The following is a 24,910-nucleotide window of genomic DNA, read 5'->3' as shown; positions in this document are numbered from 1 at the left end:
TTGAAATAAGGGTACAGCTTCTCAGAAGTGCCAACTGGAAGGAGACAGCATTTGGATGACTGTGTTCTGGTTTCTTAAGTAAAAGCAATCAGATTCATGACTTTAAGGTCACACATAAAATATGAGGTTTTATTTCTACATTAAGGAGTTATTTATGAAATAGGGTACCAAAATGTCTCAAGTACATTAAAAATTCTTTATACCCCCCCCACACACACACATCAGGACAATATTTAAATTAAGAAAGTTTTCTGCTGTCATAATCAATGGGAAAGAAACAATGTTCAGTTTCAATTGAATGAGAATGAATTAGAAACAAATTTTTTTAAATGGTTTATTTTTACAGAATAAGGTAAACTTATAGAATCTATTCCACAGAGAGATAATGAGACAAATACTGAGTCCGAATTTGCAAATAGGATGGAACATTTTATGACTGTTAACATAAAATTTGCAGCTCTATGAGCCCAGATCATGATTTAAAGATAATAAAATCTCATGCTTCAAGGTATAAGTTAATCACCTGCAAGGACCAGGAAGAATTTTTCTTCCAGAAGTAACCACACACAATTGAATAGGTGCATAAATTTTGTTTAATTTCCTGTGTATCAAGTATTGGTCATTGCTGAAAACAAGAATCAAATTAGTTGGACTATTAATTTGATTTGGTTCAGCAAATCCTATATTGTTGCTTTCACTGAGTTTTATGTCTTGTGTTTATACTTTGCTATTTTAAATAACAATGACTTCGCCAATCTTTGATTTTATAGCTCACATCGTCTCAGAGTGGAGGCATTTATACACTGTGCAACATTTCTTCATAATACAAAGTAAATGGGATTGAAATTATCTTGGATGATCATCAACTCGATTAATAAGTATTTTAAGTAGTACAGACCTATGTCCTTTGTATATTTTGTACATGTCAAAGTAAGCCTCTACTGATGAAACCCAAAAGGTTTCTACTGCCACAACCATCGCTTTTGTGTATGTAGAAAATAGCTTTCAGAACCTGTGGCCCAAAAGTAAATAGGAAGCAGAACATATTTAGAATCTTACAGCTAAAGCAAATCCCTGCCTCAGAAATGTTGGATTCAAGGGCTGACTTCCAGGGTACACTGATAAAATTACATTTCTCATGAGACCAGCAGAAGATGCCCACCACTAAATTAAAGCAGTTCATATATCTGAGAGTGGAAACAAATTTAAATTATTTAGTATGTATGAGAAAATAGATCTAATTTCTTAATGGTAGGTATGGAGATCTTCACATGTAGTATAATTCATTTGCAAAGTTGAAGCCTTGCTTTCATGGTTTGATTGGAAGAAACTGACAGTGAGAGTCTATTAAATTTGTGATTTTTTTTTTCATATTTCCACTTGAGATTCCATTCTAGATTGTGAATTCATGGCTGCTTGCTATTGAAAGTGAACTTATTCTACCTATCTTCTGAAACAATAAAATAAAAATAGCTTTTGTAATTTACAGATAACCTATCACATTATTCTGATTAATCAGAAGTGAAACTAGGAGCATGCTTTTCCCCATCTAAATGAGTGACCTTTACATAAAGGCACAAATTCTCAAAGTGTGGGTAGAATTTAGCAAGCTGCCCTCTGATGGAGTCCACCCAGGAGCCACTGAGCCATAAAGCGCTGTGTACCTACCAAGGACAGCACTAAGGGTTAGAATTTCTCATCCCTTCAGACAGGCAGCGGTTCATGCTGAGGGCAGAGAAGAGTGAGGAAGATGGATCCAGTGCTCTGTGGATTTTCCAAGCCTGCAGAGGCTTCCTCATTCCTTAGAAAGTAGAATGGGATGAACAGAAAGAGGTAGCAGCCAGGGCAACAGTGTCTTCCTGGCATTCTGCCCCATAACAGTCATTCAGTCATCCAACAAACATGCATGTGCTCACCATGCACTCGACACTGTGCCAGGTGCATGGCCTACAGGGATTCAAGTCCCTACCATTTAAAAAATCCCTTTCTTGATGATTTAAGAATCTTTGCAAAAAGAGAACCCGGGGAGAAAACTCATACTGGAGTGCTTGCCGTGTATACGAATATGGCTGAACATATTATGTAGCATGCCACTTGCGATAACTTAGAAAGGAGGAAAAAAAGTAACTCCCTAAAATCATTCCTCTTGCTATCTTAAAAAATATTTTTCATTTGTGTGAGTCATTATTTTGGGGAATCAATTTAATTTGAGTTTACAATAGGCCGAGTGATTAAAACTTACTATTTCAAAATAGGTTTAGGGAACTGGTCTTTATATCTTCAGTGTGGAGAATGGATATGACAAGTGGCTGGAAGGAGAAAATGTTTTGAGTTTAATCATGAGCAAAGATGGTCTTCACAAGGTTAGCCATAAAATATTTGAAGTTAGTTCACCATTTCCCTGCCCCTCTTTCTCTCTTTCTCTGTATCTATGTATCTATTCATCTGTCTATCCATCCATCCATCATTTTATCCAAATAGTTGACCACATACTATTATATAAAAGGTACAGTTTGCCAGTGTGGTAGCCCATGCCTGTAGGCCCAGCACTCTGAGGATTGCAAGGTCAAGCCCAGCCCGGGAAACTTAGCAAATTAGCATGATCATGTCTCAAAATTTTATAAAATAATAACAATTTTTTAAAGGGCTGGGAAGGCCTTGAGTTCAATCCCTAGTGCCACACACCCAAAAAAGTAGAGCTCAGGAGGACTGCATTTATTGTTTATTTTGAATTCAACACTTTTATTTCTGTAGCCAATAGTCACTTCATTATCTAGGAAGAGGTATGTACAAAATTTTTAACAATGAAAACATTTTTATAATACATGCATTTCATAGTTTTGATCATATAGGAAAGTAAATGATTTTTATTATTTTTAGATTAAAACAGCTATAAAGCAAAAAACAAAAATGTACCAACATATGTCAATTTTTTATGAAATATAATTTCTTTCCAATTTGAAGTTGATACAGTCCATGACTGAGTACAAAATTAGTCCTTCTGCCATCAGCTAAAAGCAAAGAAATTGAAACACAATGAAAGCACTTTCCTGGATGACTTAAACACACAATAAACACATACTCTTTGCCATTTATGGGATTATTGCTGCGGTATTACTGATTGCATCGTATGTTATTCTGATGTAAAAGTAGTCCCTATTTACATAGCCTGAATCGACCTATTTGACTTTTTCCTTGAATTATTAACCATATTGCACATCAACTACAATAATTTTAAAAATGAAAGCAAAACAAAAAATTACAAAGTTTCTGTGTAATTGAAAATGCTTTTTAGGAGCTACATTTAACAAAAACTTCTGAATTACTTCGGGCTATAGCCTCTCTTTGAAATATTTTGAACACCTTTTGATATTTTTAATGTCATTACAGAAGACAGGGAGCCTATACATGTATTCCTATCTCAGAAAACTGTACAAACACTGACACGGAAATGTCTTCATGAGCAGGTCCTTTGGAGGTGCAAGGCCTTGCATTTTGGGGGTGCACCTGGCTGCATGCTCTGTGGGAAGTATACATGGCTTCAAAGGACCCCAGATTCCCATAGTTTTGCATGTTACACCAAGTGTCAGATGTGGCCTTACTACTGAGACAGTGCATGGGGCGCAGAGTCCACCCACCACAGCCATACCTGCGCGCATCTCAGGAGTTGGCACACGTGTGCAGCATCCTTCTCATTGTCATTTTCTTACACTACTGAGGACAAACACTGCCAAGCTAACAGTACTGTAAGCTGACTTGTGAGAGTGAAGCTAGCTGGTTTGAGTTCCTCGGCATGTCTGTGGAGACTGGGTGGTGGTACCCGATCAGGAGGAACACAGATGGTCCTCCCATTTGCCTCGATAGTCACAGTGCCGAGAGTAGAGAGAAACCACTCTGATTTGTAAATGGAAGAAGCACAACACAGACTTGCAGAAAAAGGGGAGCTATGCATCTTCAAAGTGACAAAGTGACTTTTTTTTCCACGAGGACATGTTAGTGGGGGTTTTTTCTCCTGGTTTTTTTTTCTCCATTTGTTGTATCAGTTTCTTTCTCTCAGCACAAGGAGGTAGGCTCATGTCCAAGAAGAAATGCCACAGAGTTAATTCCTGATTCTTTCCAGCTTCCACTGAAATGTCTAGTTTTTAAGTCAATTAAAAGATTATTAGGAAATGACCCTATGAAAGTGTGGAAAAACTTAGGGCAAAATTATATTAATTTATGATGGAGTCTAAAATTTCTAAGAGAGATTATTTTTATCTACTTCATTAAGGGGAACAATTCATCACCAACTTCTTTGTAGAAAAAAATCAAGATGAGTTCTATGGTTACTTTGAAGATATATTAATGTAATTTTGTAAGACTTCAGAAAGGTATTTTAGGACTTTTTTCTTCCATAGTCATTTCCATCAACCAGCTTTGTGTAGATATCTAGGCCAAGGCTCTATGAGAATAGAAAAAGAAAAAAAAGCTGAACATATAATCAATAGGAGAACTGCAGAAATGAATTACTTTGAAAGTGAGTTATAATATGTTTCCCGTTAGGGCAGTGACGGTCTGTCTCCCTCTTACCCTGCATCTTTTTGTTCAGATGATGATAACAGTCAGCAGTTCAGAGATTAGCATTAGTCAAAGGAACAAAAAAGGGTCATTGCAGATTATTTTAGATTTCATAAAAGAGAATAAGTTATAAGACTAGGGTGTATAAGTTATGTTAAAATAATAATGGAGGAATTCTTAGATATAGGCTCAAGAATTGCCATGGGTGTTGGTTCACATGACAGTTCGTGAGTAAACTCACAGAACATCTTGCTCATAGAATCATCATTCCATGGATCCATCTCCTAACTCTTCTCACTTCATTTCAGCAGAGCTACAGCGAACCTGTTGATGTTAAGACATCTCAACCTCCTCAGTTGATCAATTCAAAGCCGTCAGTGTTCCACGGACCCAGCCAGGCCCACTCGGCTCTGTACCTAAGTTCCCACTATCACCAACAACCGGGAATGAATCCTCACCTAACGGCCATGCATCCTAGTCTCCCTAGGAACATAGCACCCAAGCCGAATAACCAAATGCCAGTGACTGTCTCAATAGCGAACGTGGCTGTGTCCCCGCCACCGCCCCTCCAGATCAGCCCACCTCTTCACCAGCATCTCAGCATGCAGCAACACCAGCCGCTCGCCATGCAGCAGCCCATTGGGAACCAGCTCCCCGTGCAGGTCCAGTCTGCCTTACACTCCCCGACCATGCAGCAAGTAAGTGCCATTGCTCCGCACTGAGCACTGCGCCCCTCTTCTGAAGGGCTAGGGAGAGGGCTGGAATCTGTTCATCTGGGAAACTATGAGGGCGCTTCCATTGTTCTGTTCAAACGGGGGGAGACGATGACGTGCACAGATGCCAACTTTTGGAAAACTGTAATTCACACATGGTGACATTATCCCACCCCACCAGAGCAGAGCTTCTTCCGTTCGTGATTGCTGGTTTCTTTCCCTTGATACCCATTGGCTTCACCTTTATATTCGCCCTTTCGGTTTCTGTTGCTTGAAAAAGGTATATTGGTTATTTTCAGGTGCCACAAATCTCACTGAGATAGAGAATTTATTTATTTATTTATTTATTTATTTATTTATTTACTTATTTATTTATTTATACCAGAGATCAAACTCAGGACTTGCCAGGCAGGCGCTGTGTCACTGAGTTACATCCCTGCCCCTCTGTATTTTTTTAAAATATTGTTTGGAAATGAGATTGACTTGGCTGGTAGACCTGTTGAGTGAGTCCAATAAATGCTAAAAAATAATATCAAGTCCTAAAGCAAGCTTGGTACCCAGAAAACCATAATAACTGAACATCTGAACCAGAGTTTTACTTTACCATATTTCAAGGGACCCTGAATATGGGGTGTATGTAGTTGAGGGATAGAGTGCCTAGCATGTACCAGGCCCTGGGTTAAATCCTCAGTGCTAGAAAATTTTAAATACATAAATAAATTGGATACTTGGCCTCTCCATAAAGTAGAAAACATGGGAAATTTGGAAACTTCCCTATCCATTCCTTGATTATTGCAATCACTTGTGGACAATATTAACTTTTCTTTGAAATAAAATTTTCTTTTTGGATTTTGGTGCTATTTCATAACTTGAAAATTAGAAGCAAACTATATAAACAACTGAACATGAAGCACTCAAAAATCCTAAGAACTTGTTTTAGAAAATAACAGTAAAAATTAGAAATGTTAGAAAATTCAACTGTCCTTGGGTGTGTGTGTGAGAGAGAGAGAGAGAGAGATACTGGCAAATAACCTCAGGGCCTTTGCACTGAACTACATCCCCAGCTTTCTAAAAAAAAAATTTCTTTTTTAATTTTGAGACAGAGACTTGCTAAGTCACTAAATAGCCCAGGCTGGCCTCGAAATTTCATTCTCCTGCATCAGCCTCTCAAGAGTTCTGGGATTACAGGAGTATGCCACCATGCCCAGCTCATTTTTATAATCCAAATACTCTTGTCCTTAGAGCTACAAGTAAATATGTAAATATAACCTTCCTACAGAATTGGTATCTAGCCCTCTGTGGAATTTGAGTCTATAGTTGGACTGGGGAGAGGAAGAGGGAGAGGAGACAGAAAGGTAAATATATGTAGGCAGAAGTTTTTTTAATCTTCATCATTATTGATAGGATTTCTAAGAGGTGACAATAATAAGCCCAGTGCTTTAATATTTATCTCATCTTTAATTCTTAGAAAAGTTAGAGCATAAGAACATCTGTACTACAATTGTCTCATCTTACAGATGAGAAAACTGAAGTTGACAGGGTTGAATAATGTACTAACAGGGTCAGAACTGGAATTCAAACCCAGATCTGTTCAGCAGTCAGAGCCTGGATACTTAAATACTAAGCAAACTGTGTCTCACTCACAATCACATTTGTAAATTACTAACTCTCCCTATGCAGGTCCAGTGTGCCTTACACTTCTGATTTAAAAAAATCTATTTCTTCTAAGAATTTGGAGGATCTTTAAATCTGAGTTAGTTCTGAAATCAGAATTTTTATGGTGAACAAAAGGATTCATCCTCCTCCCTGAAGTGTTCCTTGGTCCCTAAGCCAGCGGCCCTGACTACCCTATGACTTCTTACCTAAGTTCACCAAAACCCTAGAGAAGACTCACTAGGGAAGGGAGGCCAGGGAAAAGCCAGATTCAACCTCCTGCTTTGTCTACAGTGGCATTTGTGACCAAGTGATACTCGTAGGCCAAATCTCCACCTTCCTATCAGACACTCCTAAGCATACCTGCATTTTAATGTATCAGTAGTGTTTGCTGGGAGAATTCATAGGGTGAGGGACAACAGTTTCATTGGGGTAGACTGACCCCTGCCTCAGGGTGCTAGGTATTTTTCACAGTGCTTCAGTTCAGGGTGGCTTTTACCAAAGGAAGGAATACCAAAGGCATTGACCTCTCACCAGCTGAGGGCCAAGGAACTGTCCAGAGAGGAGATTATTTTCTAATTTATTCACTCAGAAATGTCTCCTTTTTCTGTTTATGCTAACACCTTGGATGAGCTTGCTGTGGCCCTGAACAGTTTTCAAATGTTTCAAAATTACATAAAACCACATGTAAAAATTCAAGAGATTTATCTTTCCTTGGAGAATCTTAACTAAGTAGGAAAAAGCATGGATAACATTGGACAAAGAATTTATCATTATGTAAATCATTTCTGTTAGTATACTGCAAAAAGTATTCTGATGGTAGACACTGATTTCATTTTTCTTGCTAATAGCACACGAACTGATAGGAACTCAAAGTGGAAATGCCTTCCTTGTATGAGTAGTGTAATTGTTGAGTGATGAACAACTAAAAAGCAAATGAGTAGTGTGTAAACTGTTAGAAGGAATGAGATTAGGTCGTAGAATCTCAGTTCCTTGGACTTTTTTGAAAAATTTAATTGATTGGGAACATGATCATGAGACTGAGACTGGCAGCCCCGGTAAGTTGATCGCCCTAAAACCAAGATCAAAGAGGCCACACAGGTGTCACTGAATTTACTACCATCACAATCGTTAGGCCATTGTTCACACGTCAGTCAGATTTCATTCCTGTAGGTGGAGACCTGTGTTGTGGAAAATATTTGAACTGATTCATCATCCAAGCCCATCTTTATCCCAAAGATATTGTTTTACTTCCTGTACAGTCACAGTCCCCATCTTCAAACAGGAATGAAAAAGAAGGAAAGAGAAAGAGCGGAGAGGAGGAGAGAGAAGAAAGTTAATGGTTACTGTATTTTTAAAAGAATGTCTCATATTTATTACTTTTGCTATTTTATTATCCTTTTGAAAATGGATATATCCTACAAAAATAATTGTTTAGTCTACCAGGAATAATAGTTTCATATTTTTCTAGAATATTTTATACACTGAAGCCATGGACCTACTTTTTTTTTCGTCCTTTCTTTTTCTGCTCACTCTATTGTTGAATGAGGTCAAGAGAAAAAAATCATTAATATCTGTCAACTTCCTTTATAACCTTAAGAAAAAATCTTTGTATGATATCACACAGACAGATTTTCAATTTCCTTGTGTAATAAACAGCTGCTTTAGGATTTGGGTGTAATTTAAAGGTTTAAAAAAATCACATTGAGATTGATGAATAAATCAGTCATGAAGACAAAAACATTGATGCCTGTTGAAAATACCTCTCCAGACAGGCAGGAAATGAAATTAGTTCCCAGTAAAGTGTGGATATGAGAATCAGTGTTTGGTCGTGCTGCAGGTTTTTTCGGACTTGCTATGGTGGCACAGCAAAACTGCTAGGGCTACAGAAATCTAATTAAAGAGCAAATATCCCTTCTGACATCAAATTAATCTTTATCATGTTTCCTATTTTTATTTCAATCTGGCACCAGAAAATGAAATTTAAAATTCCAAGCTTGCTACACAACAGTTGGTGATTTTTCTCCTGAGTATTAAAATGCAAAATATTCAGTCTTGTTTAATTGGAGTGCTAAGCAAACATTTTTCAAAAAAATTTATATCATCATTGTTGTTTTCTATTTACATCAATAATAAAAATGCACTTACTTCTAAGTTTGACCTAGGCATTTTTCTGTATAATTTTCAGAAGAATGTTTTATTTTCTAACTTGAGAGTAAAATAATGTTATTTCACAGTCTGTCTGTATTTTTCTTAGTCCTTGATTCTTTTGGTGTTAGTGGTTTGCTTTAATTTAGACATTGAAGTTAGCTGAATTTTCAGCCTTTGAAATTTGTACTAACACACAATTTTGATTTACAAATTGATGTATAATAACTTAAAAACTAATTTTTTTTTCTGATGTTCTCTCATTCAACTTCAGGAAGTATTTCCACTGAATGGAAAAAAGCAATGATGTGTGTGTGTGTGTGTGTGTGTGTGTGTGTGTGTGTGTATAGATACATTACTTTTTTATATTTCCATGTCTTCAACCAACTCAAGATATTTTCACTTATTCTTTGTTTTCATACCTGTTTGCTTTTAAGTTACATTTTGTTGGCTGTACAAAAATTCAATAGGGAGAACTTTGCATTAAAAATATAGGAAAGCCCTGGCATTTACACATTGATCTACCATGTGCCTTTTTAACAGTAATATCAAATAGTCTGTACCAAACTTTATTTACAGAAAAACATGATTTATTGAGCCACTACTATGGGCTAGGCCCTGAAAATATCCAGTTAAGTACTTCAAACACTGATCTCAGGTCCTCAAAAATCAACAGCCTTCACCATGGGGCCTTAATAAAGGAAGTGAACACCAGGCTCCCAGTATATTCTCCTGCTCTTTGCCCAGCAGCACACTTATCACTAGGGCAGGAAATCCAGAATGCTGGAGAATATGGCAGGACCACAGGAAATGAAGACACTAAAGCCCCTGAGACTCCATGTTGGAATTCTAGGAAGGTCTGGATAAAGAAGAATTCTGCCTAGCAAGGACTAGACTCTCAAATGGCCAGTTAAAGGAACAATTTCAGATCTAGTGGTGTCTGTTCAGATAACCTTATTTCCCACAAACCAGTTGTTAATACTGGAAATCTAGTCCATCTGTGTCAGCCAGTCTGGCTGCATTATCTATGTTTCAATGATTTGCTTACAGTCATTCCAAAGTTTGTCTTTCTCCACTATTTGGGTGAGAGTAGATGTGGACATTGGTTTGAAATCTTTGTCATCTGGAAAATAAATTCTTAGCCAATATTGAGAACTGAGGACATTTGACAGTAGGTTTGGTCTTTGAGTCCTTACACAAGGAAAACACAAACATGAATAAAACTCTAAGGAAATATCTTTAAAAACCAGCATTCTAATCACCCTGCTGAGTTTAAGATAAGTAAATCATGCCTTCAAAAGCTTTGGGCAAGCAAATAGAGAATGGTTCATTTAAAAAAACAACTCTTGATTTCTCAGTGGTTAAAATCCATGGATGGACTCTGCTGCAGAGCCAACCACAAGATTAATTAAGTTGCTTTTTTTGGTCACTTCCAGCAAAGCTTGCTTATGCTGCTCTTGAATTCACCAGATAAGCTAAAAATAAATCTTCGCATATAATGCTTTTTGTTTACCAGATATAGCTATATACTTCACAGATTCTGTCCTTGAATTTTTAATAGCTTTGCTAAGATTAAAAGTCAACACTTCACCATACTAGTGAATTAAAAGAATCTCCCCAAAGTCTGATTATTGTTTGCCAGTTAATAGACTTTTCAATTAAAACATATTTGCTCTGTCTTACACTTTTCCCTCTCTGTGTTTTCTAACGGCAAGTTGTTTTGCATCTCTTTCCCTGTATTAGTCCGACAACTGTTAAAAAGCTTTGGATGAAATTTTTTAACTGAGAGAGAAATACAAATAAAAGAAGAAGCAGATGGTCCCTTTGTGATTGAATGAAGAAAAGGGGTTTTGAGAACAATATGTGAATAGGTGTAGTCTAATAAAACACTCAGCCACCTGCTGCCTGAATCCTTCAAAAAGGATTCTGTTGCATATTCTGGGGATTAACCATTAATGTATCCTTAGGTTTGATAGAAAACATAAACTTTGAGGGTTTAAGCTCTTTTCTCCCTTTGTTTTGATTGAGTTGGCTTCTCCGTTTTAAATTGTTTCTCAATTCAGTTTATCAGCTTGAGACTATGATTAAAGGTTGTCTGGCACACGCTTCAATGAAGGAAAGGTAAGAAGAATGAGGTCGCAGGCATATCTCTCACACCTTTGTCCTGAGTTTTCTGGGCCCTTCTGATGCGCTTGTCTTGCAGAGGCAGGAGCAAGAAGGCCCCTGGGGTGTTTACAAAGAATGGGTAAATATTTCGGTGTTTTACTTCTTTAAAAGGCACTTTGATCCTTATTTGCGAACTTACTTTTTTACCTTTTCAGGGGTTTACTCTTCAGCCCGACTATCAGACTATTATCAACCCTACGTCCACAGCCGCCCAAGTTGTCACCCAAGCAATGGAGTATGTGCGTTCCGGGTGCAGAAACCCTCCCGCTCAGCCGGTGGACTGGGATAACGACTACTGTAGTAGTGGGTAAGCGGCTGGCCATCGCCACCTGGCGGTGGATAGTGCTCATAGCATGCACCCTGGTCGATCTTGCTTTAAAAGACAGTACATGGTCTGGAATGTTTTTGCATGTTCAGGAAGGCAGAAGACACCGCTCCAGAAATTTGGAGCCATCTTCTAGCCCTTCCAAAACTAAATTAATTTAGATCTCTGTTCACTTTACATGTAGGTTAACTACCCGTGCACAACTCCATCCCTCAAGCTAGAACAAGTAACCCAAGCCCATAGTGTATGTCCCTTGCAGCATGGGTTGACCTGTAATGAGGATGGTGTCTTTTCTCTCTATACAGGGGCATGCAGAGGGACAAAGCACTGTACCTTACCTGAAAATCCGAACACCTCTTCTTTCCACTGAGGCATTCAGGGAAGTCCTTTCACCGTGGATTGCTTTGTACAGTCAAGGCAGTTCTCCATTTTATTAGAAAATACAAGTTGCTAAGCACCTAGGACCATGTGAGCTTGTGGGTCACTCCACCCTGGAAAAAATAGTCATGCTTCTTTATTATTTTTTTTAATCCTTTATGGACATTGTTTTTCTTCTTCCCTGAAGGAAATATGGACCATTCAGATTTTATGTTGGTTTTTTGCTGTGAAGTGCTGCGCGCTAGTAACTGCCTTAGCACCTGTAGATGTCTCGGATAACAGTCCTGGATTTTCCATTGGTTTTCATAATGGGTGTTTATATGAAACTACTAAAGACTTTTTAAATGGCTTGATGTAGCAGTCATAGCAAGTTTGTAAATAGCATCTATGTTACACTCTCCTAGAGTATAAAATGTGAATGTTTTTGTAGCTAAATTGTAATTTCAAACTGGTTCATCCCAGTTTATTGATTTCACAGTAAGGGTTAAATTGGCAAACATTCATATTTTTACTTCATTTTTAAAACAACTAATAGTTCTATATTTTCAAAATATTTGAAAAAATGTTCCCAAATGATTTTAATTTAAAAACAAATTGGCTTTGTCTCATTGATCAGACAAAAAGAAACTAGGAAAAGGAAAGCGCAAACACATTTATTTTGTACTGCAGAAAAATTGCTTTTTTGTATCACTTTTTTGTGTAATGGTTAGTAAATGTCATTTAAGTCCTTTTATGTATAAAACTGCCAAATGCTTACCTGGTATCTTATTAGATGCAGAAACAGATTGGAAACAGCTAAATTATAACCTTCACATATGGCTCTGTATTATTGTTTCTTCATACTGTGTCTGTATTTAATCTTTTTTTATGGAATCTGTTGCGCCTATTTATGAAATAATAAATATAGGTGTTTGTAAGTAAATTTGTTAGTATTTGAAAGAGGTTTCTTTGATGTTTTAACTTTTGCTGGCAAAAAAAAATCATGCTTGATGTGAATACTTTATTAGTTTTTACAGTGACTCATGAATAAACCCAAACCTGCTTTTCATTTAACAGCAAATTAAAATAACCAATCCTTATTTCCACATTTTTTGGCTGATACAAATGAAAACTTACTCTACTTTAAAACTTACTTGTTCCTTACAGTACAATAGCGAATTGCCCTAAAAGTCATACAAGTTCCAGGACTAAATAGACACACACTTTATCCAAAAATAGTTGCTTTTTGGTTCTCAGCTGGATTTAGTCAATTCTGAAAATTTCCCTCCAAAAAGTTAATATTGAATCACCCAGAATTCCTCAAGCTGCATGCTTGTCACAAAATCCAGAAAACATGTAAGAATTGAACAAAGGACAGGAGGAAGTAAAGGAAAGCATACTGCCAAAAATAAATATAGAAATGAAAGATGAGTAATAGCAAAAGAGGGAGAAGAAACACTCCAATTTGAAGGTCATTGATAGAAATTGAGATTCTCTCTTTTTTGTGGCCCTATGAGCTACTTCTCTTTCCAGAACTCATAAGTCATTTAAGAGAATTCTTGGGGTATTAGAGATTTGCTGAGGGACCAAAATCATTGAAAATATGGCTGAGGGTTTGCATAATTTTTACACCAAAAAAGAGCTAGAAAGTTAGTCTCTGATAGGAGATTGTATCAACTAAGTCAATCTGGCAGAAAATCAAGAGAATGGCTAATGTCTCACAGAACGTGCAAAATAAATTTAGCAACTTAAATCAATGCAAATATATGCACTGTGTAATCCAATCAGAATTAAAAAGACAAAAGGTATGCTTGCTTTCAAATGATTTTAGGCATTGTCCAACCTTGAATCACTTGAGCATGTCGTAACTAATATAATGCAGATCCAATGTGATTATTAAAATGATTGTAGCTGGGAGCTCTGGTTTCCCTGTCTTGGAACTGTGTAAGGACCTATGTGATTAAGTTCACAGCTTATTTTTGTCTATTTAGTATTTTAGAAATATACCAGCACTACTAATTAACGAATGCCTTTTATTTATTATATTATGAAAAAGTAAAATTTTCTCTTAAATCTAAACTGGGAAGGTAATCACCCTGATGAGAATAAGCACCTCCAACTCTGACAGGCGTTTTGTACAGGGAAGTATAGTGTTGTTTACAGCTTTTCCAGAGCAGGTGTGCAACCAGGGTAGAGAGAATGTTGAAATTTAATACCAAATACAGTAAAAACAAATATAAATAAAAGAAAATACATCATCAATAAAAACTCTTACCATGTGTGACCGTATTCTATGTGGTGATCCATCAGTCTCTAAAGAACAGGCTAGTCAGATGAGTACCTCAAGTAAATTCAGGGCAGAAATAAACAAGCATAGTTGCAGATGTTCTGAAATTCTAAGAATGCTCCCACCAACCTAAACAATAAACAAGTTCTGAACAATGAACTATGACCTAAGAGAGTTGCCATCTCTAATCTGCCCTCTTTAAGGAAGGCAGGACAAGCCTGGGCATAGTAGGCAGCACAACACTTGTACCTTGTCACTCAGAGAAGCATAGCTAGTACGTGCCAAGTTCTCTGCTACATACTCCAACTGATCCTTGGACCATGAATAAAATCATTCTGAGACCTTCAGCAATGATATTGGGCATAAAATATCTTCACAAACATACCCAAAATTAGAATAAGAGCTACTGACTAAGGGGGAAAGGGTTGGTTGGTAAGAGTAGGTTTCATCTCTAAGAAAATCAAGGAAGAATAATCAAAAATCCCAGTTCCCATCCCAAGGAGCATGAGTTGACAAAGGAAAAATGAGTCAAATTACAGCTTCCAATTGATCACATTTGTGGACAAATCGAATGATGAATTTTATCTCTGATTATTTTTATCTTTGTCTTTATGACAAAAAGTGCCCTCTCTATGGGGACACGAGCTGTCCATGAAAGCCATGACTAACAAAAGCAGCGTATCCAGGCTGATTCATTGCTAAAAAAAATTTTGATGCAAAATACAAAACTAGTACATCAACAATCAATCTTCTTTTTCCATGGACCTCTCACCCTTTGCAAAAGAGTTACTCCACTCATTTGGCAGGTCCTTAGACTGACCCATATAAAATTGTAAATGTTTAAATTCTTCACCTACACAAATGGTAATTTCATATTGCTCCACTTGAAGATGTGGGAACTAGGGACAATAGGGCTTCAGCTACACCTTTAGATGTAATTTTTAATGCAGTTAGTAGTACTTCACAAAGTGCTAGGCAAAAAATTGGAAGTCATTGGTTATGTTTGCTTAAAAGTTACCCCACTTAAATCCATCCTAGACACTATTCATATTGAAGAATATTTAAATTTCCTGAGTTCCAGTAAACCTCAGTAACTGTCTTTATTTTTTGTTGTAGTAAAATAGTTTATGCGGACATTTGAATAAAAAGGTTATTGTCTACAACATGAAAAGTTTTGCTATGTATAGATATTCTCTTTTTTTTGTTGTTACTGGGGATCAAACTCTGGTCCTTGGGCTTTTGAGGCAGGAGGTGGAACCATTGAGCTAAATCACCGGCCCTAGATATTCTCGTAATATTTATTTGTTGAATGGGAATTTGATCTGTATTTTCTTATTCTATTCAAACTCTAATTTTAAAATATGGATACAAATATGAAAAAATTCATCTTGGTTGCTGATATTTGGACATTAAAATACTGGCAAAGAAGAAAATTGATATTATGAGTTTAATCCCTAAATATGTACTACACTGAGTAACTCTTCTACTTAATGGGTAAATTCATGTGATTCATCGCACAGTACAAATCTCTTTTTGACTCCTTGAAATTAAATAATTTCCTTGTTTTCAAAATAACTTGAAATATCATAGCTCATCCTAGGTGCACAATAAACGCAAAGATGTAACAATCAGTGAAACATCACAATTTATCCTCAACAGGAATTGTATGTTCTCTTAACTTAGAAGCTTCTGAATATAAAAAAATAATTAAATCCTTGCTTATAGTCAAGCATTAGAAGTGAAGAAGAAATAAGAAATCCAAAGTTATCAAAAGATTAAAAGGATTTAAAAATGAATCATATCATATTTTGGCCTACATAATTGAACAAGTTTTTCTAGTTGTGACAAAAGTAAAGGATAATAATACATACTTGTTACATCAAGAAAATAAGAAGCAAGGGGGAAAAAGCACTAGACACGTAGAAGGGTGGAACCTAGGAGAAATTTCATATGTCAAGTTTTATGGAACACTAAATTAAAATATCAATGAACAGGAATCTGTTTTTTTCCTAATTACCAAGTGTGAGTATTACTCAGTGAAGCATGAAAAAGAATCTTTTTACCTGAATTGTACCTAAATGATTCCAAGATCAGAACAAACAATTCTTTTTTCTTTTTTTTTTTTTCAGATTCTCAAAGGAGATTTCCATACTTTCATTTGGCACCATTTCTCAGTGTGGGAAAACCTTTTATAACAACAAAGTTTCCAAATCCTTAGATAAGACTATTGCTTAGAGAAAATGAATAAGGATCCTTAAAGCTTACCAATCAAAGGAAGGAGGCTGGGAGCAGGGGGGGAGGAGAGAAACTCAGAACCCAGTTAGAGGCACTTGGCCACCTAGTGTATACACAGATTCAGCTCTGCATTCTCATTTCAGACGTAACCAAACATCTTGTCCTTCGTACCCAGCACCAGACCGTGCCATAGTAGATGAGAAGATGGGAAGTTCTTGTTCCAGAATGGGAGACAACTGGGAACAATGATGTGTTAGATTTCAGTGGGGTCAGAGCTGCAGCAAATGGAAGAAGCCCATTAGCACAAATCATTTCATATTTTATTCTCAGCTTGCTGGCAAAGAAATTTGAAAATGAAATTTTATTCACAATGACATGAGGCCAGAAAAAAAAGGTGACCAAAACATAAAATGCAAAGACAGTTCAACAGAGAAAACAAAAAATATTCTAAAGAGAGACTACAAACCAAACTACAGTTTGATTTTTTTTAAGTCTGGAACGTCCCTGTTTGACAATTGTATTCTTACAATAAGCCCAAACATAATTGCTCTGATGGGCTGTCAGGGAAAAGATTAATTTGGCAAAGATTAGTATTGACTTGCTGTTTATTAAGGCTTTTAAACAGCTGTATCTGGCAGCATTCCTGTAAGTGGCTGTCATATCTGAAAATCCGCCTCACACCCTGGTGCTCGCCAGCTGTTACTAAACAAGCTTCTACCACTTTGAATGTCTTTCTCCAGGCCAAACAGCAAGAGCAAACTATTGCCAAATGAGCCTTTTCCTCCTCCTGTCACTTTTTTGGGGGTGGGGGTGGGGAGCTTCTCAATGCTGAAATGTCAGCTCACTGCTGATGGCTTAGCTGATAAGAGGTGCCGGAAACCAGTAGGTGGTTTGGGTGCTGGATGAATACATTCTCTGTGTAGATAGTGGTTGTGCTGTTAGTCACCTCACACAGACAAAAAACAAAAAACAACAACAAAAAAAAACCACAGCTTGCAACTGTTGTAGGTAAAAGGTTTTAAAGACAGTTAGAAAGTGGCTATATCAAAGGTCTGTAACCATCAGAATTTCAAAGTGAGTGTTTTGTTTCCCCAGACCTGGCACATGCCCTGTCACTGAAAAGGGATGTTGAGGAAAAGTTGGGTGGTGGCCTTTAATCTTCAGCCTGGAAGCTGGGACACGCCCCTGGAACTCTGCAAGGGTACAAGCTACCTTGAAAAATATGTACCTCATGCTTTGATTCAGTGGAAACCTGTAGAATGAAACAGCTTTAAATGTTCTGAAGTTGATAAAAGAAAAGAGCAGATTGAGTTTTTGGCTGGAATAAGACCCAATAGTTTCAAATCCAAGTAGCATCATAAAGGCAATGGAAAGAATAACATTCCAATGCTGTTAAACATCAGACTACAAAGGACCCAGTGTTGTGGTAAAAGCCACATTAGTCTTGCCACCATGACTGGTGGCGGAGGGAGTAGTCTCAGCCTTTTCATGTTGCATCAGACAGGGAGAAGCTGCTACAGCAGATGCAGAAGGACATCGTCATTCCTTAACCTTTTCTTTGCAGGCACTTCCCCTTTACATTCTGGGGGAGTGGGGGTGGGGTTGCGGAGAAGTTAAGCCTGAAGAACACTGCAGATGTTTTCCAGTTTCACCTCCTTATAACTTTGTTTTGAAGTCTTTACTATTGATGCAGATGCTTGACATTTGAACCCGATATAGACAAATGAACCATTTTTCTCAGCCCAGAGAGTGTACCTATCTACTACAGACATCTGAGAGTTCTGTCTCCCTGCTCCATTTCACACACCATCATGGAGGGTGATACTGTAGTTGGACGAGATGGAATACTAATTCAGCTCTTACAAACAGAAATGAAGTGACTGGTGGACACAGAGAGAGGATGTATGTTTGCCTAAGCCCCCTGACCCTGGCTCTGCTCAAGCCCAGGCATAAACAGAGGAAAACCAGGAATGCAAATATCATTTAAAAAATAATCTATGAACTTAAGTTCCAGAGTATTATAGGTTCCAAAATGGCTGTGAACTTAAGGGCACTGTGGCCATTTTCTAAGGAAAAAGTTATCTCCACGAGGTCCTCCCCATGCTGTTAAATTAAGCCAACTGCTGAATTATGCGGAAATATATCCCTTACTTGGCCCAAGGGTACCTTCGGGTGTACATCGATGCAGTAGAGTCCATGGCTGGACTCAATGCACATGGAAAAATTAATTTTGCTTTTAAAAAAATTCAAAAGCCAGGGTAGGTAAGGGGGAAACCACGTGGCTTTGTTGGTTTGTTTTTGTTTTTGAGACAGTCTTACTAAGTAGCCCAAGTTGGCCTCAAACTTTTGACCGTCATGCTTCACCCTTCCAAGTAGCTGAGATTACAGGTATGTGCCACTGCCCTGGCTCATGTGTATTCTTATTATCTTGCAAGACAATATATGACAGATATTTTCATCATTAACTCCTTTATAGGTTTGATTGCCTCCCAGTGACCTGTAATTCTTTGATTTTTCAGATGAGTTAAGTGAGTGTGGGAGGTAAAGGGTTATGATAATTTCAAGACAGAGTCTGATAAAGCCAATGAAATGAAATAAGAGAGGGTCCCATTCTGGTTACACAAAAAGCAAGGAAGTTCTCATTGCTTGTAGTCCGTTATACCAGAAAGCTAATATTCTTGACATGCTAGACATGTAGAAATTATCCCAAATAAAAGTAATCTGCACTTTTATCCAGCTAGGTTTATCTTTGAGAGGACTTATCCAGTTTTTCCAGCCCAAAGAAAATCTTCCAAATTTATTGTAACAAACTCTGTGGTGTATTCTGTCACACTTTTTTTTTAATCAACACAGAAATCTAAATCTGGTATCAGCAAGAATTTCATATAAGAAGAAAGAAAAAAAAGTATATCTTAATGAAACTGCAATTTCCGGGTAATATTACAAAATGCACTTATCTACAAAGCCATTCTACGGTTGAGTTGGCTCATTCTTAGCACCTGGTTTCGTGCTGTGGTTTCAGCAGACCAACATAACAGAAGTGATAGTCCTTCACAGAATCAGGGCCCCTGGGGGTATTTTAGATTTTTTTTCCTCTCTTTTTATTTTTTTAAACTTTCTCTGTTTTCTTTCTCCCTTCTCCCCCTCTTTCTTTTCTCTTCCTTCATAACAGGAGAGAGAATCTCCTACTTTTTATAACCTATCAATTCCCGCACATCCTCAAAACATTCACCTTCAAAGCACCCACAGTTGGAGGAGCCAGATTGCCTGCAGCAGGCACAAGCTGCCCTCCAGCTTCCCTTTGCTGATCACTTTGTCAATTCCCAGATACAGGAAAGAGAGCCCATTTGCTCCCGCCCACCCCTTCCTCAGGCAGACCAATCAGGAGTCTCTAAGGACTTTCCTACATGACTTCCCATCTCACACCACAGATGGTTTAGATAAAAACTATTAGTTTCATTTATTCAAACAGCTTCATTTCACCAAAATGAGCCTATTTTTAGCATTTTGCCTAAAGGTTTGTTTTCACATTTTTGTAGATGTAAAGCAGTTTTGCTGATTTATCATGCTTTAATCATCATCATTCCTACCACCCAACAAGCTTTTGGACTAAATGGATCTGATGAGTCTTCTAAGAGGAAATGCAGTTTTTAAAAAATGACATTAGAATTGCTTTACAAATTTGATTTATGTATATTTTATACAATCTTTGAGTGTTTGCATTTTTCCATGAGGTTAGTTTTGATCATTTCAATTTCAGTGTAAGCACAGTATATGATCTGTCAAACATCATGATGCCAGCTCTTTATCTTGGTTTTATCTTGGTGTCATTACTTTGGAGAATATTTCCATTTGGACAACATACCGCACTGGAAAAAATACTGTAACTCTTCAGAAAATACAAGTTCAAAGAGAGAAACTACAAATAAATAAGTCAAAGCTTTACCCACTTTTGCTTATTGCTCAGAGTTGATGTAAACTATATGCTGGATGTCACTTTAGGTTCAGTTCCTCTGGGGGAAAAAAGCCTGCTAAATTATTTAAAGATGGAAATGACAGGTGGAACTATGTAACATCAACCCTAGTTGATAAGGCAGTAAGAACTATATGGTGGTGTGAAACGTGACTAATTTCTCCAAACAGATAATATGAGTTACCCAACTTGACTCCCAACTCCAGTACCCTCTACTCTACCTCCTTTACCTGTATAGGACTATTTCTGTCTTTGTTTTCCCCAGAGATATCATACTTATCTGTGGGACTGATGCTAAGGGAGATGAAAAGAGTCACCCCCCTCCATCATTTCCCCCACATTTAATCAGTAACCGTCGAGATTGCCATTCCCACAGACATTTGAAAGGCACCAAGCACTGATATTATCTAAGACCAACCCAGAGCAGGTCAACATCCAAGCCTTATTTTTCTGGCCACTAGGTTCAAAATGAGCTCTTTAATTACTTTCTATCCCACTCAGATACAAGCATAACCATCCATCCCCAATTTGATAGAACAAGGTCATTTTCACTGGCTGCCCATAGCTGTACCCCTATATCCTCACTTCCATGTACCTGAAAAGAGGATGGTCAATTTACACTACATTTCTCAAACTTTCTACTGTATTAAAGGCATAGCTTGAGGCTCCACTCCTAGATAATCTGATTGAATTAATCTGCTCTAGAATCTGTGCTTTACAGCTACCCCGGAAGGATTGCATGTTGGTGTTCAATGACAAGTTAAGAAGAGATCAAAGTGATCTTGCCATTGACTTTAAGACTCAAACGCTTGGCTGTGCATGGTGGCACACACCTGTAATGCTACTTGGAACATTTGGGAGGCTGAAGCAGGAGAATCATAATGAGTTCCAGGCCAGCCTGGACTACATAGTGAGATGCTATCTCAAAAAAAAAGAAAGACTCTCTGTTGCCAAAGCATAGGGTTGACATAAACTTAAACAATTAGCTTCTAATACTAAAAATACATCCATTCTATCCATAGATTATCTGACAAAAGCTCTCAAACAGTTTGTCTCACACAAGATACTTTAAGGTAGATAGACTAGAAGTGTATGGTGCTCATCAGTGTTGTCTTTCTCATCATCCTCAGTGTGTGTAGGCATTCATCTCAATTTTTGCTTCCTCTTACATTATTGTAGGAAGGAAGAAGAGGAAGAACAAGGAGACAATGAAAGGAGCAATGCCTGACAGGAAGCCACAAACTTTCCCAGAAATCCCCAACAGCCTTCCACTTATATCTCCTTGGTGTTACACAGCCAGTCATCCTTTGCTACTCATTGCTCCCTCGATTCAACCAGTGTTCTACTGGCAAGAAAGACGGGGAGAATCAGTATTTGCAATAAAATCAACAATGTCCACCACACCAAATTCCATTGCTCAATGAAGTCCTTTTCTACCGCACCGTTAATGACTTTGTTCTTGAAAAATATCCGCAGTGATCCCTGACTGCCAGTTTCATATGACTTACATTTTCTACTTATCTTCCTTGAATTCTCTGCTGCTTTTGACAACTACAAAATCTTCTTCCAAGCCTCCTTCTTCAATCTTACCTCTCCTGAATACTAACCCATAATTCTGGGACCATCAGCAGACAACTCCACCCATGCCTCATCATCACTTGTCATTCAGTTACCTGAAACGTTATGACTTTCCAACAAATACTCAACCCTCCTCTCAAGCTTTCTTTGTTGGAGGACTCTTACCTAGCTTCCTAAATTAGGGTTCCTGATGTCCTTAACGCTTCTTCTTTGATCCCTCACAAAGATGGGACCATTGGGTTTGGTGACCCTAGGTACAATCAGCTCTCACATTTCCTGAATTATTATTCACCCATCCCTCTCTCTTGGCTTTCAGCCTATGCCTCTGCATTTCCCCTGGACCATCTGTGACCAAAGTAATCTCCAAGTGTACAGACAGTTCTTGTCTTCTTTTTTATAATTATAAGTTTTTATAAGTATAAATCTATATTACAATGGCATCTCTTGTGGCTCTTCTCTTGCTTACAGATTAAAATTCCAATAGCTAAGCCTGACTATTCAACCATACAAAATCTGACTCCAATCTACCTTACTTGCTACTGCTTCTCAATTTTCCTTTCTAATATTCTAAAATTGGACAACTAGATTTCTCATCAACTCTAAAATACTAGACTATTAGGTTCTACATCTTATAATTAACTACTCTTCCTACTTTCTTCTCATTTTTGAAAACTTGTTCTCAATAAATTGAATATTACCACAGCACTTTGGTCCACTCTTGAAAGTTTTAAAATATATTATAAATATTTGCCTTTATGTTTATTTCTCTGACTACGTCAAGAGTTCCTTAGGTATATTCAGCTTTATGCTCATTGCAGCACCCACATAAACAATACTAGGTAAAAGTGTGTATAATAAGTAAGTGTTGAATGAATGGTGTATTTTGTTCTTCCAGACCAAATCTCACAAGTACATGATGGTCTTCTAGACAAAGAGATAAAGGAGATCATCCTTTGGAGTCTTTCTAAAATAATGGAGATATCAAATTCTTTGTGCAGCCACAATGCCTAAAGAAATTGTGTCCTATTAAAATAAGTGTGGGGGTTGCTTTTTTATTCTGCAGAATGGCATAATGGAATTGCATGTGCAAAAATGAACCAGAAGCTGAGTTTAAGGGCTAAATTGCTCAGGGAAGAAAAAGGGCAGATAATTTTGAATGACAGAGAGTATTTTATACAAAAAGGAGTGAGGAAAAAAATGAAAAAGAAAGAGCTAATGAAAACAGCCAACTAATAAGAGTCTAAGTCTCAGAGATGAAACAGCCAATGTTGGCTATTAGTAATATACTTTAAGGATATTGCTACATATTTGTTCAAGGAAAAATGAAAACAATGTTCACTGCAGCATTGTGTGCAATGGTTAAGACTGAAAATAACCTAAATATGCATTCACAGACAAATGGATGAGCTGTGGAATAATCATACAATGGAATACTTTATAGCTGCTAAATATTCCAAACTTTAAATTTTCTAAATTTTAATCTGAAACACCAGATAACCTAAGAACATTAAAGTGTTTTACATCTGAAATAGTTTCCATTTTGATAGTAAGTGTTACTCTTGCTCAATATTAAAGGTTGAAATCTCTACCCCCACTACTATTCCCCCATAGTTTCATGAAAATCTTTTATACCCATAAGAATTTATATGTGTAACTTTTGTAGATGTCACAGGAAGGAGCTCAGTTGCAGACCTCAGTCAGCACAATGGGAGAATGACAACTTGAATAAAGTGATAAGATCAAAAACATCTACCCAAAGTCAGCAGATACTGGGGCCAGAAATACTAGGTGCTGAAGGTATATAAAGATGATTCTCTTCCCTGCTGCCCAAGAGTCCACAGGAAGCACAGAAAGGATGCTAGGATACAGTTAGAGGGCTTTGAGAAGATCCTTCCAGGTCTTCAGAAGCAAGTAAGATTTCATACGACCCAGATAAATGCTACTGCTGTGACTTTAATTTCATAATAAAGACAGATCTCCAAAGTATTTTGCAAATTGTGACTTTGATAATCAGATTTTCTTTTTTCTTCTGTTTATTCTGTGACAATATTACATTTTTCCTAGTATATATTGCAGCTAGGCTGGAGACAAAAAGAACATAAAATTTTTCATATTATTATTTTTCTATTTCAAAGAAATTGTATTCTGATGCCAGCACTCCTCTGGCTATGTGCATCCTGAATGGGATAAAGTCTAATCTTCATAATAATATACCAGAAGGGTACCAAAGTAGAAGTCCACACTAACTGGTGGGACAGCCTCTGACAACACATTTGGAACGTTCTTAGGCAAATTTTTCCTTCTCTAAACTGATTTGTTCCAAAGTCAGGCATTTGAGGAAAGATCATTTGAAGCACTCAGATCAAAATAAGTCTTTGAAAATGTAGTGAAAATTTTTTGCTATTACCTGCACAGGTTTAGCTGTGGCTTGTCTCTCACAGGTTCATGTGTTCCAAGTTTGGTCCCCAGGGTAGTGATGTTGAGGTGTTGGAACCTTTAAGGGGCAGGGCCTAATGGGTTATCCTTAGGACACTGGCGTTGCCCTCAGAAGGGATCAGGTGGTTCCCACAGGACCCCAGTAGTTCTTGTGGGAAGGTTGTTACAAGAGTAAGCTCTCCCTGAACCTTGTTCTGGCTTCCTGTCTGGCAATGTGATTGTTTCCTCTTGCACGTGCTCCCACCATTGTGATGCTATCCACTATGAGGCTCTTACCAGAGGTGGTGTCACACCCTTGGACCTCCAAAACTATAGAATAAATGAAACTCTTTTCTTTCAAAAAACAGTAATGGTACAGTAATGAACAATATACCAATACAGGTACTCTACAAACTCCACCCTCAATACAGTATTTCCACCAACCACTTGGGATGGGAGAATGAAATGGGTACCCAAAAAAAAGGGCAATACATGAATTAGGT

At 37.5% G+C, this 24,910-nt stretch overlaps 1 protein-coding gene and 1 long non-coding RNA gene across 5 annotated transcripts in view; one reads left to right on the top strand and one right to left on the bottom strand.

Annotated features, from left to right (window-relative positions):
* Tox (thymocyte selection associated high mobility group box) overlaps window positions 1-12,993 on the top strand; it is a 334,717-nt gene extending 321,724 nt beyond the window's left edge. For 2 of the 3 annotated variants that reach the window (XM_087190351.1, XM_087190352.1), the window contains exons 7-9: window positions 4,866-5,255; window positions 11,393-11,544; window positions 11,868-12,993. In XM_087190351.1, coding sequence (XP_087046477.1) covers window positions 4,866-5,255; window positions 11,393-11,544; window positions 11,868-11,904 — 579 coding nt within the window. In that variant the 3' untranslated portion in view covers window positions 11,905-12,993. The remainder of the gene's footprint in view (window positions 1-4,865; window positions 5,256-11,392; window positions 11,545-11,867) is intronic. The other variant, XM_004842147.4, reaches the window with a different exon arrangement.
* Window positions 1-24,646, bottom strand: part of LOC110348601 (uncharacterized) — a 31,322-nt gene extending 6,676 nt beyond the window's left edge. The window contains exons 1-4 of one of the 2 annotated variants that reach the window (XR_002393955.2): window positions 24,400-24,646; window positions 12,698-12,823; window positions 11,901-12,053; window positions 11,021-11,294 (exon numbers count right to left, since the gene is read on the bottom strand). This is a non-coding gene — a long non-coding RNA (uncharacterized LOC110348601). Of the gene's footprint in view, window positions 1-11,020; window positions 11,295-11,900; window positions 12,054-12,697; window positions 12,824-24,399 lie in introns of those variants that run through there. The other variant, XR_002393954.2, reaches the window with a different exon arrangement.
* Window positions 24,647-24,910: the final 264 nt, after the last annotated feature.

Source organism: Heterocephalus glaber, unplaced genomic scaffold, assembly GCF_053883595.1.
Source record: "Heterocephalus glaber isolate CG9 unplaced genomic scaffold, H.glaber_assembly_v1.0 deba00001553, whole genome shotgun sequence".
NCBI lineage: Eukaryota > Metazoa > Chordata > Mammalia > Rodentia > Bathyergidae > Heterocephalus > Heterocephalus glaber.
This window is presented reverse-complemented; position numbering and strand designations above follow the sequence as displayed.